General features: G+C 43.8%; 1 protein-coding gene across 5 annotated transcripts in view; it reads left to right on the forward strand.

Moving 5' to 3' along the window:
* Nucleotides 1-18765, forward strand: part of NEK11 (NIMA related kinase 11) — a 284063-nt gene that overhangs the window by 164828 nt on the left and 100470 nt on the right. For all 5 annotated transcript variants that reach the window (XM_086674282.1, XM_086674283.1, XM_086674284.1 and 2 more), the window contains one exon: nucleotides 6083-6243. In XM_086674282.1, the coding sequence (XP_086530408.1) occupies nucleotides 6083-6243 (161 nt within the window). The remainder of the gene's footprint in view (nucleotides 1-6082; nucleotides 6244-18765) is intronic.

Consider the following 18765-nt stretch of genomic DNA (forward strand, 5'->3'; position numbering starts at 1 on the left):
TGGAGAACTGCCTTGTCAGTGTAATAATAACTATTGTCATTCTGAGCACCGCTGCTTCCAGTTTGTGATGTGAGAACGTGGTCTTTAGAGGCCACATCAAGATCTAACAATAGATCAGTTTGTTCTTATTATAGCTTTTGTTCAATATTTTCTGGCTCAAGATAAAGCCATTGCCCACTTCAGAAAACTAGGAAAGAAAGGAAAAATAAAGAAGGGCATGTCTGGGCAGCTGCCTGCCACGAGATCCCCTCCTCACCCCCAGCTGCCCCACCACAGCTGACATAGAGAACATCCTCTCTTTAGGAGGAGATGCTTTTTCCCCGAGATGGTAGGCATAATGAGAACCATTTTAAAAATATCTTGTGGAGGGGTGCCTGGGTGGCTCAGTTGGTTGGGCTTCCAACTTCAGCTCAGGTCATGATCTCATGGCTTATGAGTTCAAGCCCCACGTGGGGCTCTGTGCTGACAGCTCAGAGCCTGGAGCCTGCTTCCGATTCTGTGCCTCCCTCTTTCTCTCTACCCGTCTCCCACTCATGCTTTGTCTCTCTCTTCTCAAAAATAAATAAAAACATTGAAAAAAATTGCTTAAAAAAAAAAATACCTTGTGGGTATTGTTGACTTCCTAGGAGAAGGGGCAGAAAAGTGGTGAGTGAATCTGTTGGATTTCCCAAGTCACAGGTCACTTGGTCACCAATCAGTTCTGACACTATTGGAGGAAAAAATCTTTATGTCCCCCACTGCCCTTTTCCTGCCCTTCCCCAAAACAAAGATTAGGAAATTCTTTGCATGAAATTTGAAAGTGCTTATCTCTTAGAGGTGTAGGCATTCATTTGTTGGACAGGAAGCTTTGAGTTTGGAGTGTCTGCTTTGAAAAGGCAAAAGATTTCTAGATCTGAAGAGAAACCAGAGCATCTTGGAGTGTCTGCGTTGAGCCATGGGTTTGAGAAATCATGGGGAACAGGACCATCTTGGCTTCTGCCTCCCAAGAGCTTATCAACTGGGGATATCTGTAGAAGCTATTTTTATTTGAGCAGAAAGTGCCAGTCATTGTGCGAAATTTGCGGTTCTCAAATTTAGGCTTGCATCAGGATCCCCCTGGAGGGCTTATTAAAATGCAGATTGCTGGACACTTCCTTCAGTTTCTGATTCAGCAAGTCTGGGAAGCCTGAGAATTTGCTTTTCTAGTAATATCCCAGGTGATGTTGTTGCTGCTCTTCTGGGGAACACCGTTTGAGAACCATTGTGCTAAACTCATGACATGCATTTACTCAAGACATACAGATGGTTAGAATCATTCAGCATGGTGGTAGGTGCACAGGCTGAGGTATTCCTTCCACATCACTAAGTTCCTCTAAAGGAAATGAGGCTTTGACTTTAGGCAAAGTTCTTATGTTATTACTTCTTTTAAAAAATTTCTTAAAAAATAAAAAATAAATTCTTTAGTGCATTTTTCTGATCATTTGAGAAGTTTAAAGGGCTGGTACAATAATAGATGAAGTATCAGGGAAATTCACATTCAACAATTACACCTGTGTGTCACTTTCTCCTTGAAGGTCCTGTAAGGTAGAGCAATGGTTCTCCAAGATGCGGCAGCAGCATCATGTAGACTTCTTGCCACCTCCCCCCCAAACCCCTGCCCAGACCATCAGTTTTTTAATCTGAAACACTGGGCATGGGGCCAGGAATCTGTTTTAACAGGCCTCCACGCAATCCCAGTGCACACTCCAGTTTGAGCACATCTGAGGTTGAGGGTAGTGACAGTTGGGCTGAGTCTGAGGGAGAGCCCTTGGCATTCAATATTCCCAGCTCCTTTCAGACACTTTACCAGGATGACTAAGTGTTTCAGTTTTCCCGTCTCCTAAGTGGAAAGCCTATCCCTTGTCCAACATCTTTCAGAGCGATGGGGGAAGACAATCACACCTTTTATCCATGACGTGGTTTTACTAACGAAGACAAACGTTCCTAGCTAACCATGAAATAGCACCAATTCGGTGGAAAAAAGATAGGATTCAGGTTATTTGTGTTCTGGTCTAGTGTCCACCCTGCATACAGCTCTGTGACTTTCAATTGGTTATTAGCCTGCCTGAGCTTCACTTTCATTATCCAAAAAAAAATGATAAAAATGTCCTGGTCTAACTTGAATAACTGTTGCAATGATTAAATGGGATAATGGATGTGAATGTGCTTTTGCAAACTGTAAAGTGCTTTAACTTTGGACTGCTCACTCACAGCTTTGTTCTTCTCCATCAGTAAAAATGAGAAGAGTGCCCTACAACTCCACAGAGATCGTGACAGCTAATGGTACAACAATTTGAACTCTTCTAAAGTAAAGCTTATGACTTCATTTTTTTGGTCTATAACATATAAGGTTGGAAGATGTAGTCTTCCATATTCTATTATAGTGCTTCTATATAATAATATATGATAGTACTTTTATTTGAATTAGTCACATCCTATAGCAACAGTTTGGACGTTGTGCCCCAGACCAGCATCCCCAGCATCCCCTGGCAATCTGTTCAAAATGCACATTTTCAGGCCTCACCCCAGACCTACTGAATCAGCAAGTGGGTGGGGCCTAGTGATCTGTGTTTTAACAGGCCCTGCAGGTGGTCCTGATATTCACTTAAGTCTTAGAGAAAGGGATTTATTAGGGTCTTAATCGAAGGGTCTGGCAAAGAGCCTCCTTTTCATGGAACAGGGTGATTGCTTCTCTTTTTCTCCAGCACGGATCTGTAACAACGGTGCCCAAGTTCAGGCAGCCACAACTGGATTCCTTCATAAACACACTGTCGCTGCCCACCCAGCCTAGTAGAGATCTGGAATGCTGCTCCAGTGCATCTGCTATGAGGCTGACTTCAGGGTGTGAGGAAATTAAAGCTATTTATCACAGACCATTTTCCCTCAATGACAGGAGAAATGAGCCTTAGCCTAACAAGGCTTCAAATTGGGCCTGCATAAGAAAAACACACAGCTTGTCAAACACAGTTTAAGCAGACTTACATTTCTTTTGACTTTTCCTTTTGAAAATGATCTCTTTTCTGAGCTGTACCAAGATAGTGGTGCTCGTTTCAGAAATATTGGAGATGAATTCATCCCCGTCTGCTTTATGACTTAGGCACAAGTGGCAAGAGGGCACTTTCCTCCTTACCATTTCTTTCCTTCCTCTCCTTCCTGGGAGGGGATCCTTGGTAAGAGAGGGAATCTTTCCTCTAAGACCAAGACTCTGTGCACAAGGAGTCATGTTATGGGAGGTGGGGCTCAGCATTTATCAAGAGAACCATTTGGCTGTGGGATTTGGCCTTTTGCCTTATTACCCATTTAAGTTGGGTACAGTATGGATTTTGAGAAGTGATTCTATTTTGTGTATATATTTGTGATTGTCCAATATTTCTGTTTCTTCCTGGTGTTGTGTATTACAGGCAAAACGTGTACAGAGTTTTATGGTAAATGTTAGTAATGACATTTACTGGGTACATAATGTGCATGGTGCTTTGCATCCATTATACTATTTAATGTTCTCAACAATTCTAAGAGATGGGCATTATCATCTCCATTTTACAGATGAGAAAGCTGAAGGGCAGGAATAGAGCTGGTATAGAGCTGATATTAGAGCCTTGACTTAAATGCAGCTCTTTTTTGATTCCAAAGCCAGCATTCTAAACTAGTGTTTTTCAAATTGTGTGGTGAGAAATCAACAAGTTGCAACTAGCATTTAAAACAGTTTTCTTGAATAGAACGTGAAAGACCAGAATTGTCATATTTAGTAAGGGTAAATCTGGATGCATGAAACTTTCATTTCAACTACAAATATATTTATGTTCATACACAAATATAAGCACATTTCTGTGTACTGGGAAACAATGTAAATGATATTCTTATTGTGTCACAGTCAAATTTGAAAGCAAATATTCTGGCCTAACATGGAGGAGATGAGGAATAGAGGGAAAGAAAGAGAAAAATAGGAATAAATAAATGAACGAATAACTGTCAAAGAGACAGAGAGCCTCTGGGGGGAGAGGGAGAGGAAATAGGAGGAGGTGGGAAGAAGAAGACAGAGTGGACAAGTCTATGAAAGAGACGCAGAGATGGAGGGAGAGGTGGAGGGGGAGGAACAGAGGTAGGAAGTCATGTGGTCCTGTCCACCATTCCATTCAGTGAGAAATGCCCCTACTTGAGGACAAAACTAGAGACTTGAATTATCTACTTGGGAGCTATTAGTTTTCATATACTTATCTTGCTCATATATTTCGTATATGCTTCATCTACTCCTCAAGCCATTCTGAGTGTGAGTTGAGTCAAGATTTTTATAAAACATGGCTCCCATATACAAATAATCTATTTCATTTGCTGCTCAACAGAAAACCAGTGATCTAAAGAGAAAACAGTCTGTGTTGGAGTTACCAGAAGTATGGGAGCCCCAGTGTGCCCCTTCCTAAGGAATTGGCAAAGACAGTTTTTTAATATATGTAATTTTTGTATTTTGAGTTAATTTTGAGGTCATGGCACTGGCCTCTTGTGTTTTATGGGAAACCATAGTTAGCGAAGATTTTAAAGTACCCCGCTGTCAGACTATCAGGGAACTCTACCTCTACTAAGTATCCTACTTCCAGAGGATTCTGGAATCACTTAATGAAAAGTCCATTTTTACAGATGTGGAAATTGAGTGAACATTTTATAAAGCTTCCCTGTATACAGTGGTTTCATAAGAATCATATTACTGAATCTTCCCAGCTACCCTGCCAGGTTACCCTTATGCCAGTTTTACTGGAGAAATTGGAGCTCAGTAAGTTCAAATACCTTGTCTAGGTTCTCCTGTAAGAGGCAGTAGAGCCGGATTCCAACCTGATTCTCTGACGCCAAATTCCATATTTCCCCCCCAAGAAACACAGAGTAGCAACAGTGGGTTGAAAAACAGTGCTGTTTGTTATGATTTAGAAGAATTTATTTAGAAGAATTATTTTGTTTATAAATCAGACAATGGTGCAGAGCCTAAAATGCCCATGGTTTTAATATGGTGGGGTGTCACTCTGTAATTTGCTCCTTTCCCCGAGGATATTTCCCTACTTCTAGGCCTTCATTAGTAAATTGGAGTTGATACCACTATGTTTTTTTGTGATCCAGTCTTGGCCTTTCTTGGTTGAAAACCATTATAGGGGCGCCTGGGTGGCGCAGTCGGTTAAGTGTCCGACTTCAGCCAGGTCACGATCTCGCAGTCCGTGAGTTCGAGCCCCGCGTCGGGCTCTGGGCTGATGGCTCAGAACCTGGAGCCTGTTTCCGATTCTGTGTCTCCCTCTCTCTCTGCCCCTCCCCTGTTCATGCTCTGTCTCTCTCTGTCCCAAAAATAAATAAACGTTGAAAAAAAAAAAAAAAAAGAAAACCATTATAAACACCGATTATATTTTTAGTTAGTAATAACATTGCATCATGTAACTTAGGTAGTCACTTCTTGGCATCAACTTAAGTGAGTGATCTTTCCTTTTTAAAAACAATAAATGCCACATATAGATGTAAGTAAGCAGGGTCCCAGAGTGAACACCATTTCAAAAGCCTTCATAGCCTATTAAAAAAGAACCGTAATGTTTTCCCCAGCTTGCCAAAATGCCATTCCTATATATCCTATGCATCTTACCTGGTCTCACCACTTATTCTTTAAAAAAGAAGTTCCCAGGAAGAGTGCTGTCATAGTTCTACTCCAGCTGCCTCTGCAGAAGTTTTGTGTGGGTGTGTAAGAGAGCCCTGCAGGCAAGGCATCTCATCCTGCTTCTGCTCCTACATCCCCTCCTTTGTAATAAAGATTTATGCCTCCAAGAGATCATTTCTCCTTGTTTCATGGCTTTATTCTTCCACCTTCAAAATATGGTTGCTGGTAGAGTCATTCCTCCTTTCCTTTACGGGTTTAATTTTGCTGAGTATTTATTACATTCAACCAGATACTTTCAGGAAGCTAAGATTCAGCTCTACCCTCCTGAGAGCTTTATCAGCACAAACATAATATACATCTCTGGGAAAATATAGGAGATCCTAGATTTGTTACAATTTTAATGACTGGTAGGACTTGATTGCTGTTTATTCTTTATTTCAGACATCCCAGAAGACCCGCTTGTGGCTGAAGAATATTATGCTGATGCATTTGATTCCTGTTCTGGAGAAAGTGAGGAGGAGGAAGAAGAAATAGTGTTCTCAGGACCGGAGGAAGAGGTTAAGGATGAAGGACCCCAGCCTGCTTACAGAACAATCCAACAGGTATATGCTGCTCCCCAGTGGATATAGTGGAACTGTCCGAGGTACCGATCAGGCTGTGACTTCCCAGAGGGTCCAGGAAGTCTTAGAACCTGAAGTGGGAGATGGGGACTGGGATTTGTTACAAAGGTGCCATGTGATGGGTCTTTATTTCCAAGGTTCAGGGGAAGGCAGGGCCCCATGGAATTCTTAGAATCTGCTGTGGACCATGTTGATTAGGGAAGGGCTAGAGTACCCAGTACTTAAGCAGGTGGGAAGGTGATATGTACTACACTGAGGAGCACCCTATATACAGCTGTTGAATAAAGAATGCAAGTGTCTCTTTAGCAGAGAGAAGGGGATTTTTTAAAATATACCCTTCTGGGGGCAACTTTTCTTTGGCTCAGGTCATGATCTCACAGCTCATGGGTTCAAGCCTCACATTGGGCTCTGTGCTGACAGGTCTGAGCCTGGAGCCTGCTTTGGATTCTGTGTCTCCCTCTCTCTGTCCTTCCCTTGCTCATGCTCTTTCTCTCCCTCTCTCCCAAAAATAAATGAACATTAAAAAAATAAGTATATATATATTTATGTATATATAAATTTATACACACACACACACACACACACACACACACACACATACATACTTTTCTGCCTGGTTATAAGATTTTTGAGTCATGTCCTAGTGCACAAATTAGTTCTGGAGTTGAGGCCCAGCGATCCTCGGCTCAGGGGATGATCTTTCTGGCCACTCCCAGCCTTTGTGGGCCCATCCTTACATAAAGCGCTGGAGTCTCTCAGTGTTCACAGATCTCCTTAATGGGCAAGACTAAGCTCCATTGCGTCATAGGCTAAGAAACATCCCTGGCATGTGATTTCTCTGTTGGGTGTCTACAAGAGAGTGAAAAGCAAGTAGTATGTGAGGAGAAAGCAGATTACTTTGGGCAACTTATGCTCATATACTTTGTTTTCTTCTTAGGCCATAACATGTTAACCTTTCCAGTCCTAAGCTTTCTTAAGGTACAAAAGGTTTTTAATAACTGGGAACCATTAAGCTGCTGAAATAGAAGTCAATCAGGGAGTACATGTGGCAATGGAAACTTAAGTCAGCAGGATTAATTGAAGTTTGTATATAATCTATTCAACACTTTTTAATGAAGACTAAGCAATCCATCATAATATTCAATAAATAAGACCAACAAGAAATGATTTATGTATTAAAAAAAAGGGAGCACCTGGGTGGCTCAGTCAGTTAAGTCCCACTCTGGCTCAGGTCAGTTAAGTCTGACTTTGGTGGGTTCAAGCCCCGCATCAGGCTCTGTGCTGATAGCTCAGAGCCTGGAGCCCGCTTCAGATTCTGTCTTTCTCTCTCTCTGCCCCTCCCCCACTCACATTCTGTCTCTGTCTCTCTCTCTAAAATAAATAAACATTAAAAAAGAAAAGAAAAGAAAAGGAGAGAGAGGCACGGAGAAGGGAACCAGAAGGGTGTGGATCTGAGGTTAAGAAGAGAAAGGGACAAGAGAAAGAGAAGGAGAAAGAGAAAGTATGAGCAAGAGAAATTAAGAACAAATACATGAAAAGACAAGCAAATGAATGTTGAGAAAAATATAGTCAAGGCAGACAGTGATTCAGCATGTCAAAATAAAAATTACTCTCCTTATACTATTTCCCCATTTCCAATGGACTCTGGTGACCAAGTAGCACCTAAGACCACAAAATGAAAATTCAATTTCCATGTTCTTCTGTGCCACTGTCCTAAGCAACTGAGGCAAATATATTTTTTTAAGTTTTATTTATGTAATTAATATCTGCACCTGACATGGGGCTCGAACTGATGACCCTGAGATCAAGAGCTGCACACTCTTCCTACGGAGCCAGCCAGGTGCCCTGAGAGACAAATATTACAATATTATAGAACCATAATTCTGTGCCTATGGTTGCAAAACACATCCATTTTTGCCCAGAGCATTGAGTGGCAAAATTTTAGCTACTAGTATTATTACTTGAAAATGCTTTTTTAATAGTATAAAACTGATTCAGAAGATCACATGAATAAAATGTACAGCAAACACCACCCAGGTCAGGAAATAGAACTTTAGTAGCCACTCTAGAAGTCCCATCTTTGGCATAATTGTGGGAACACAGGGTTGGAAATCAAAGTGCCTGTAGATGAGACTAGTCTTTGTTAACCTACAGGTTGTGTGACCTTGTGCAAACAAAATTTCTCTGTGCCTCAGTTTTCTAATCTGTAAGGTGGGAGAGAGAGACGAATGGTTCCTACCGCATAGAGTAGTTGGGAGTTAAATGAAGCAATCGATATAGATTACTTAAAATAGTGTCTATATTGAAGTAATAATGAAGTAATTAATAATGAGATATTAGCTATTATTATGATGAAGTTACCCAGCCATCTTCTGTTTTTTAATGATATTTCCAAAACTGTTTAATGTTAGAGTGAGATTTTACAACTGTAATATTAAAAAAAAAAAATCTCTTCTTTTTATTTCTTAAGGCTAATGATAAATATAGGCCAGCAGTTTTGCTGTCTGGGCTGCACATCTGTCACATGTGATATGATAGTTGAAATTCTCTCCACACAGTGAAGCATTAGAAAAAGCAGAATGATCTTCTTGGAATGATACCACAGGGGTAGAGAAACAGATACAGGCTAAGCTTTGTGAATTGATTTTAAATCTATAAGGACAAGATGCTGAGGCCTCTCACATACATGTTGGTATTTTGTCTCACAAAACCCTGTCAGGTAGTTATTCATATTTCTGCTTTCCAGATGAGGAAACCGAGTCTCCAAGAGAAGCAACTTGCCCATGGCCACACAGCTAGGGAAGGCTCAGAACCAGGCACAGGCCCAAGTCTGTCATGTCCTCAAGCCAGTATTTTTTTCTGGTACAAAAGGTGTATCAACCTAGAATTAGAGATAGGTAACTACAATCCCTTTTGTTTTGCCTAGTAGTTTGAAATAATTTCCCCCTCCTGAAAGGTGGTGAGTGTAGGGTTGTGATGGCTGTCTCCTCTGCCCTTTCTAGGTTATTTTATTAGCAACACACAAATTATAGTTACAGAAGTCCATGCCGAAACCCAGTCACCGTTGGCTGTGTAGACTGGGTGAAACCTGCAGGCCTCGCTGGGATTTTCCTCTTCTGCCTTCTCCCCGGTCTCACCCTTGACTCAAGTGTGTCCAGGGTCTGCCTAGGTGATCATTGTGCCCAAGGCTTTTATGTGACTAATCAGATCAAAGTTGATTTTCCTTCCTTCGGAGGCAGCAAAAGTCTCACAGTTTGTGTTTGATGGAAGAAGTGCTTTCAAAAAGAAAGATAGGCACGGGCTTCATTGGGATTGATTGCTGAGTCCCTTGCGCCACCCATGACAATCTTTTCAAGCAGCAGCATCTCCAAAGCAGTTTTATTAAGCACCTAATTGCTGTTGATCGTCAGTTGCTTCTCTGCTGCTTTCAGCAGAACATCAACAGCACCTTTATCACAAACCATTATCATACCGTTGATAGCTGCTCTGTGAAGTCTGTGGTCACTGAATCAGAACCAGCCTCATAGGTCTCAGGAGAACGGAGTTTATAGCTGTCGTCATCACAGGGTTTTCAACAGTATTTGTGGAACCTGTCACTGAAAAGGGTTTTGCTCTAATGGACATGCTTTAGGGCTGCAGATTGATTGGGTGTGTTCAGAGACCCTTATGTGTTTCCCTTGCTGCCTTGACCATCATTTCCCTCAGTAAGACTAATCAATGTCCCGTGTGCACCAGGAATCCACATGCTAGGGAGACCATAATGACTTCACACAGAACTCCCCTGGGAAAGGCTCTGTTGTTTAATGAAGGTAGCTTTCATCAATACTTGTTTTAAGAAGGCTCTTAGGACCACGGTGTTTGTTCTTGCCAAGACGAAGGGCTGTGGAGGCCCATTTTTCCAGCTAATTCTGTAGCTTTCACCAAATCCTCTAGTGGTTTTGAAATTCTCTTCACACAGTGAAGCATTAGAAAGAGCAGAATGTTCTTCTTGGAATAGTGCCACAGGGGCAGAGAAATGGATACAGGCTAGGCAAGGCCTAAGAGTCTACTGAGGACTCTTGGATCAGGTCATCATGAGAATATGTGCCTCTACAAGTGTCTTCTGTTAGTGAAGTTATTAGTTTTATCAAATCCAATTGGTATTATAACACTAACACCTAACATCTCTAGAACCTTTATTCTATGCCCTGTACGTTATACGTTGTGTCAGGTCAGGTCCTCTGGGAAGCGGATGACAAGACAGAATTGGGGAGAGCCTCAAACCACAATGCTGGTCTGCATCTTTGAGGGTAAGGATGGAAGGGAAAGAAGGACTGGATGGCATTGTCAGCGTGCAGGGCAATTGATAGGAGAGCCCCAGAGCAGAGACTGCCCTGCCCATCAGAGGAAACCAAACCGGGCAGGAATGGCCTGCCTCTGGTATCCCCAAGCTCGAACGGGCTGGGAGCTGCCGAGCAAGAGTGGATCCTGAGGGGCAGTGGCCGGGGGTGGTCAGCTGACTCCACAGCTTCACTGTCAGCAGGCTGGCTCTTGAAGAGAAATGGAAATGCTGCCCCCCACCCCACCCCCCACTGTCACAGCCACTTCTCGCAAAGGCCCTCTGATGCATGTGTTGTAGTGCAACTACATCAAACTGGCTGGAATTCAAGAAAAGGTGAAGGTGAGAAGGTGAGGGTGAGGAAACAAGGAGGGTGAGAGAAAGGAAGAGAGTGTGCATTAGTGATTTCAGGCAGTTCTGCCTGACATTTGAACCAAAAAGTGGGTGTCCCCGATGGAGAAAGAGAGCAGAGCTATAAATCCACTCTCCCACTGCCTCTCAGGGCCCGTGTGTATCAGATGGAAAACATCTTGGTGCTTTGAATTATTGTCCTAGACTCACAGTATTTAAAACTACTGTTCTTCATAATCTGCAGTTCCTAAGTGCAGCTCAACTATTTCATTTGGTGCTCTAAAAGAAACAGTACATTTTGTCGGTAATTCATTACCATATTAAGCACTGACTTTAAAACTCATGTTCCCTGAGGGGCGTCTGGTTGGCTCGGTCAGTTAAGCGTCTGACTTCAGCTCAGGCCATGATCTCACTCCTTGTGAATTCGAGCTCCGCATCGGGCTCTGTGCTAACAGCCCAGAGCCCGGACCCTGCTTCAGATCCTGTGTCTCCCTCTCTCTCTCCCCCAACCCCACTCATGGTCTTTCTCTGTCTCAAAAGTAAACATTAAAAAAATTTAAACAAACAAAAAACTCATGTCCCTTGAAAGATGAGACTGCTGTGAGATCCTCACTCTGCACAAGGGGAAACTGAGGCATAGCGAAGCGAAGTAACTTCTCCAAGGCCACACAGTTAGCAAGAGAGCTGCCCAGGCTGACACATTGTTAAGCCACTCCCTTATACAGTTTTCTCCCGGCACAACAAGAGCCAGAGCTCTTGAGTCCAGACTGTAGGGCTGATTTCACTGCTATTTTGCATGCCTTGATTAATTTACCTTCATGGGTGGGAGGAAACAGTTTTGGTCTTGAATTGACCTTAGATGGCATCAGTTCTAAGAAACAGCTAGCCCCACTATTTAGTCATCTCTCCATCAGCATCCCCCTGGCCCATGTCCCAGGCTATAAAGCAGCCACCCTTGCTGAGGTGTTAGTGGACTTTGATGGGACAGTTTCCACCCCTGCCCCTATTCCAGCCCTCATTTCCATCATAGCTGCTCTCCCTCCCCTCTCTACCATTTCTTGTCCAGGATAAAGCATAGTTCATTGCTGGTCAGACAGGGACCAGCAACACCTTGCTCTGGGACATAGCTTTGCAGAAGGCCTTCAGTCCCTAACCTTTTACATTAGATCCACTGTCGTGTTGAGGATCACACCTACACTTTTTGCCCCAATCCCAAAGAATGGAGGAAGAAGAAGGAAGGCGATAGGGTGGATAAAGACAAAGCCACACTGAGCAGGAGTGTAATGAGTCTGTGCACTCCTTTCAGCATTGGTGGTGGGAGCCCCCGCTAGCCTCCACCACCTCCTTGTTGGCGGCTGAGCAGAGGTCCACAGCAGCTGGGAGAGCAAGGGGACAGCAGTAACCCACACTGTGCTCTGCCGTGCTGCTCCTGGAGCTGGGGGTGAGTGTGGTGGAGTGGTGTAATCTGGGTTTTACAGAGCTGGTAAGCCTACTCGGAATGGCACCTTTGGGGCTTTCCTTTCCAGCAAACCCCCACCCACTGTGCCAACACCAATTCCTGTGTCGATAGCTATCACCTGACCTCAGGTGCCCTAACCATACAGGGTATAAGAGAGTCTGCAAAGAATAGGAAGTTCCTCCGAAACAGCCCTTGCAAGCAAGGAGCCCATCCTTGTGATTCAATTATACAGAGAAGTTTAATCTTATTTTCTGAATATTTTATTCATCTGGGAAGAGAGAGTGAACACCGTTTCATGGTGTGTAGTCTAGGAAGAAAGGAGTGTGACACATCTGAGACGTTGTCAGAGGGACTGTCCTTTCTATGTAACCTGCTAATCTGGAAGCACATGGGTCCACGCCATGCCAGAGAAAACAATAATCATTCTTAATAAATCGGAGCCAGCCTAGCAGCATGTCTGGTGCTGTGCTGAGTCTTATACGTGCCTTATCCCATTTTATAGTCACACACACATTATGGAATGAACATCTTCCATCTCACCTTACAACTGAGGGTGAAACAGAAAGAGAGAATAACTAATTTGACCTAGGTCACCCAGTCTATTGACAGAGCTGGAATTCAAACCAGCAAATATTCCTTGTCAACTAGACATTTGAGCTGCATATAGAACTGGATGTAGAAGTTAGTAAAGGAGAGGAAAAAAAGACACCTGGGACATAAGGGACAGTTCCAAAAGGTGTGAACACATGACCAGGTGATTTTAAATCATGTTGGAAACAGAGGGCCAAGTTTTCCACTTACTCTGTGAGGTTTATGTAGGAATAAAGCTAGAGCTGGAGTCAAGAATCGTAACTAGCCTGCAATAAAGAACTATGTGGTGCAAGGGCTACCTTTTGCAACATGAACCAATAAATGTTCCTTAAATTGCAGGACTTTCTTCCCTAGACTATTGGGCATGTGGCGTGAAAAGAGAAAAACAGTTCATTGAGAACAAGTGAGCTGTTGGGAGGGAGTGGGTGGACTGGGGGCAGGCCCCTCTGCACCTGCTGCCTCTCGAGAAATGGATCACAGCAAAGGTACCAGCCTCCCCGGCTCCTGAAAAATGCATTGCCCAAGTTCCTGGCTGGGCACCGTGATGCCACTCCAATGGCCCTACTTTCTCTTCTCTTCTCTCCATCCTTTACATTTCCAAACTAGAATCCAAAATGTCTTAAGAGTCCTGTATTGGATACCTATGAATGTCTATGACCCGAATGTAACCCCACAGGTACCAACTTGCTGCAAACCTGGGCATTAATACGAGACAGCTGCAGTGAGAAGGTTTTAATAATGCAGAGTAAACAAGGCATTAGCAGTGAAATGCGGACACATTGACAGTCACGTTTCGGTGACTCCGAATTCAGTGACAGAGGCGGTTAGTGTTACAGGAGCCGGAGGGGCTTGTTTGCAGTTTGAGTTTTGCAGATGTGGCTCTGTGCTCCCTTCACTACACACACTTGGAGACCTTTTATCCTTGACAGAAGGCGACCATTGGCAGTGAGATAGGAGTGAAGACGTCAGCTTCCAGATTCCAGGGCAGGCTCCATGAAGGTGCCATCCGCTCTGTCCTATGGCTTTGTAGTAAACGGCACCCTCTGTCTTCCTATGAATTATGAATGCAAATAAGCGAGGGCTTGCCTTCTAATGAGTTGAAAGCAAGATGTGAAAGGTACATCTGAGTGTGCAGAAAATGGATAAGGTCACCTTGAGGTGTTTCGGTGTCCATAACTTAGTGACATTTTTCAGGATATGGTGGATATAGTTTGTAAGAGAGTAGACAGTAGCTTAGTAAAGCAACTCGCAGGAAAGAACACGGGTGGGTTGTTGCTTGGATCGTTCATTTACACATCGCACGCCTGAGTGTTCTAGGCACTGGGTATGAGGCAATGAACAAAAGAGACACAATGCCGCCTTCATGGACATCCCACTCAGTGCTGTGTATTTACAGAGTACCCATAGGCTGTCTGTCAGCTCCCAGATGTGTCTTCCATCCTTGAGTTTTGTCTCCCCACAACTCCACATTCACATACCTGGTGTTCCTGGGAGTGGGGTTAGGTATCATGTGGACTTCTAATAGACACCCTGAACTAAGCACGTCCCAAAGTGAGCTAATGTACCCCAGCCTCAGTCCAGATCGGCTCCTCCTGAGTCAGCCTTGACTCATGTCCTTTCACTCAAATTCCACATCCAGTCCAGAAGCAAAACCTGCTGGCTCAATGTTTAGAATATGATCACCTCTACTTCTACGGCCAGAGCCACCATCACCTCCCCAGTGTATGATTGCAATAGCTTCTAACTGACCTCCCAGTAACTCTCCTTCTCTCCACCCCATACTTCACTCAAAGTAAAAGGCACAGTCTGTTCAAAATGACCTTGCAGCATCCGTCATTGCCCATGGAAGAGCCTCTCCTTTCCATCACTGGGAGAATCACTCTCACCTATCCCCCTTCAGTCATATTAGCCTCTCTCCTGTTTCTGGAACACACCAAGCATGTTTCTGCCGTTGAAAGCCTAGAATGCCCCCCTGCCCCAGATACACAAATTATTTTGCTCCCTCTCTACCTTCAAGTCTGTGTTTCTATGTCATCATATTGGGGAGAACTCAGACTACTTATAGAAAATAGCACTTGCTGGCCTGAGAAGTCCTGCCCTCTCCCTGCTTTCTTGTCCTCCATAGGTCTTTTCATCATCTGACCTACAACTGTTTATTTGCTTGTTCATTTATGGCCTGTTTCCCCCACTAGAATGGAAGCTAGTAGGGCAAAGATTCTGTTTGTATCACTGCTGCATTCCCAGCACCTTGAACAGTGTTTGGCACGGAGCAAATACTGAGCAGATGTTGTGGAATCAATGGATGAGTGAATGCCTGCCAGTGGACAGTCTAGTGATACAGGTAGCCAGCAAGCCAGCATGCATACAGCTGGGGCAATGAGGAAAGGAAGAAGTGGAAATGATGGTGTAAATGGGCTCTGGTGGGAAGGGCGGGGATGCCCACTGAGGGGGGGTGTCAGGTAGAATTTCTAGAATGGACTTTCCAGCTGTGACCTGAAGGACAGAAAAAGCCAGCCCCTCAATGTAAGGGAACAGAGCTGGGAGAGTCTCAGAGAGGAGGAAGGGTATGTAGGAAGGCCCAAGGTCATGAAAGGGCTTGGCAAGTTTGAGAAATTTCATAGCGAGCAAGAAGATCGATGTTAGTTGGAGAGGTCACGCTAGCAGTAGCTACATCATGAAGGTCTTGTGAGGAGAGCGGATTTTATTTTAAGTGCAAGGCCAATCCAGTGAAGGGCAACTGAAGTAAAGTCTTTTTTTTTTTTTTCAAGTTTATTTATTTACTTTGAGAGACAGAGAGCATGAACAGAGAAGGGGCAGAGAGGATCAGAGGATTCCAAGCAGGCTTCGTGCCGTCAGTGCAGAGCCCAACATGGGGCTCAGTCCCAAGAACTGTGAGATCGTGACCTGCTCCGAAATCAAGAGTCAGACACTTAACTGACTGAGCCACCCAGGCACCCCAGTAAAGTCTTAAAATGAATCGATGGCAGTAGAAACCAGCACAACAGTAGCAGTGGAAGGTGGGGGTTGGCTGGAAGGAGGCATGAGGGAAATTCCAGGAATGACAGAGGTGTTCTTTATCTTATTTGGGGTGGTGGCTACACGAGTGTATACATTTTCTAAAACTTAGCCAATAGTACACTTGAGATCTGGGCATTTCCCTGCATGCAAATCTTACCTTGATAAAAATAATACATCATCAACAAAGTCATCAAGACAAGAAAAACTACGCTCCCCCCCAAAAAACTACAACAGAATTGTGATATTCATACATATATAATGACACTTGTAAGTCAGCCTGTCTCAAGGCTGCTTCTTCGGCAGTCTGTGGCCCGGGCATGACTTTGCAGCTTCGGGGAGGTCCCGGGTACACTCAAATGAGGTGTCTTAGGGAAAAAGTGAGTCCGGAATGACTGAGCATGAGTGGGCAAAGGGCTTCTGTGTGGTTTAGTTTCACCCTGTGGAATGACTGACAAGAGGTGACCAAGAGGTAAAAGAAACCAGCCCCTTCACACCCTCACAGCCGCTGACATAGGGACCCTTGAGTGGGAGGATGTGCCCCAGGGTCTGAGTAAGGTGAGGCCCAGATCCCCTCTGTGGCTGGAGCTGTAAGGGAAGGTTATGGCCACTTTGTACATCCATTTATAGAGCTCTGTTTGGGATCGTTCCCCCGACAGAAATGGTGTCGGGCCTGGCCGCACGCCATGTAGGTATCCATTCCCATTTATCCTGGGCAGCCTTCAGCCCCTGGAGACGTAAGACACTTCACAGCTGTGAAACTGTTCATGTCTGTGCTGCTATCTGCTGAGCCTTCTCTGGATATGCCTTGGGGAGTCAGCATAGCCCACCTGCTGGCAGAGGGCTGACGGTGCTAGATGCCGACAGATGGTGGAGTTTTCGCCACCACAAGGTGTAGGTGCAGACCAAGAACCCTCTGGGACGTTCTTGAGAATGCCTAAAGATAGATATACAATTGCTCAGGGCTCCTGGTGCCCAAACTGAGCCCTTATCCCCAAATGCGATCTTCTGACAGCTAGTTGCCTTTCATTCATTCATTTGTTCATTCATTCACTCATTCAGAATTCATTCCAAGAAGGGCACAACATTGTGAACTTGTTTCCATTTTACTGATACAACTGCTAGATCCGATTGATCAATCTATCTATCTTCAGCTTCAAAGAGAACTGTGTAAATTGTTTTCATTTACCTAACTTTGTAACTAACGCCTCTCTTCTTCAACTGCTCAAGTTTCAGACTTGTGTAACACTTCTTTTATTTTTTTTCCAATATATGAAATTTATTGTCAAATTGGTTTCCATACAACACCCAGTGCTCATCCCAAAAGGTGCCCTCCTCAATACCTATCACCCACCCTCCCCTCCCTCCCACCCCCCATCAACCCTCAGTTTGTTCTCAGTTTTTAAGAGTCTCTTATGCTTTGGCTCTCTGCCTGTAACACTTCTTTTAAATAAGTGCTTTGTTTCTTTTTAGCCAACTTGCAATTCTTTTTTCTCTCACTTAATGAGAGGAAGACATTCATGGTGGTGGGGTGGGGAGTGGCGGAGTGAAGGACACAGCGTCTTTATGTCTCTGCCTTCCTCTCTTTGGGCTCCTTCCTCTGCAGTGTCTTCTTCATCCAGATAAAGGTCAAATGTCCTTAGACTTTGGACAACAGACCTCATGGGACTAGGACTCTCTGTGAGGGGGTTCTTATTGCTTTGTTCCCTCAGGGGAATAAGTGACTATCCACAATAGCTTGAGAAGCAAACTGCTTCAGAAAGAGATTCCTTCAACTGCATTACCCATTCCAACAATTTGACCAGGAAGTTAAGCTGGTTCACTCCAAGATGCTGAGCCATATTGGCTGTGTACCAAAAAAACATTTTTGAGCATTTTGTTTAACAAACACATTTTACAATTAATATGTGCCAGGCATGGATCTATGCATTTTACAGATGCTAACATTTAATCCTCCCAACAACCCATTTTACAGATGGGGAAATGGAGGCATGGATAGGTTAAGTAATTTGCTCAAGACACAAGACTGGCAAATGGCAAGGCCATATTTAAACTCAGGCAGGCTTGTTTCAGAGTCCATGCTCTTAACCACTAGGCTGTGCCCCTCTCCCTTGGTCCATTCTGTAGAGCCTCAGCTTTGTGCCAGTGGCCAAAGGATTTTGGATAAATCCTAAGTCCTGCTTCTTTCCACCCAGTCTGGCCACTGGGATCAGACTCCACTTGAGAGGGATTGGTTTAAGATGAATATGCAATCCATTGTGGCCAAAAAGTGTGAGGATATATTTTCTTGGAGAAGAGGGGGTCTGCGAATGCATGGAAAGTAACATACTCGTGCTCTTTGTTTAAGCCAGTTTATGTAGGTTTTTCGTTAGTTGTAGCTGAAACTGTCCTAGGTAATATAGATGCTAAATTAAGATTATTTTTCTTTTTCTAGCAAGAATATTGGCATAGAAATACGGTGGTGTAGTTATTGGATTATATTTGTCAAAACAGCTTCTTGTCAACTTTCAAGTAAAAGTTTGAATTTCAAGGAACAAAGCAATGCTTGTGATATGCACAGCTGACAGTATCTGGGGCTTTCCTCTAGCACTAATTATGAAAATGTAAGATGCCCTGTAGTTCTGGTTTGATATATACCTTGTAACTATGTTTTGACTACCTTGTCCTGTTATTGAGTATCCATATGCAAATGTTATTAAGAATTTGGTCCATTGCATCTACCAGAGTATTAGATCCCAACAAAATAATGCTCACAGAAAGTCTTCTTCCT

This window comes from Puma concolor, chromosome C2 (genome assembly GCF_028749965.1).
Source record: "Puma concolor isolate L17-30 chromosome C2, mPumCon1.1.hap2, whole genome shotgun sequence".
Taxonomy (NCBI): Eukaryota; Metazoa; Chordata; class Mammalia; order Carnivora; family Felidae; genus Puma; species Puma concolor.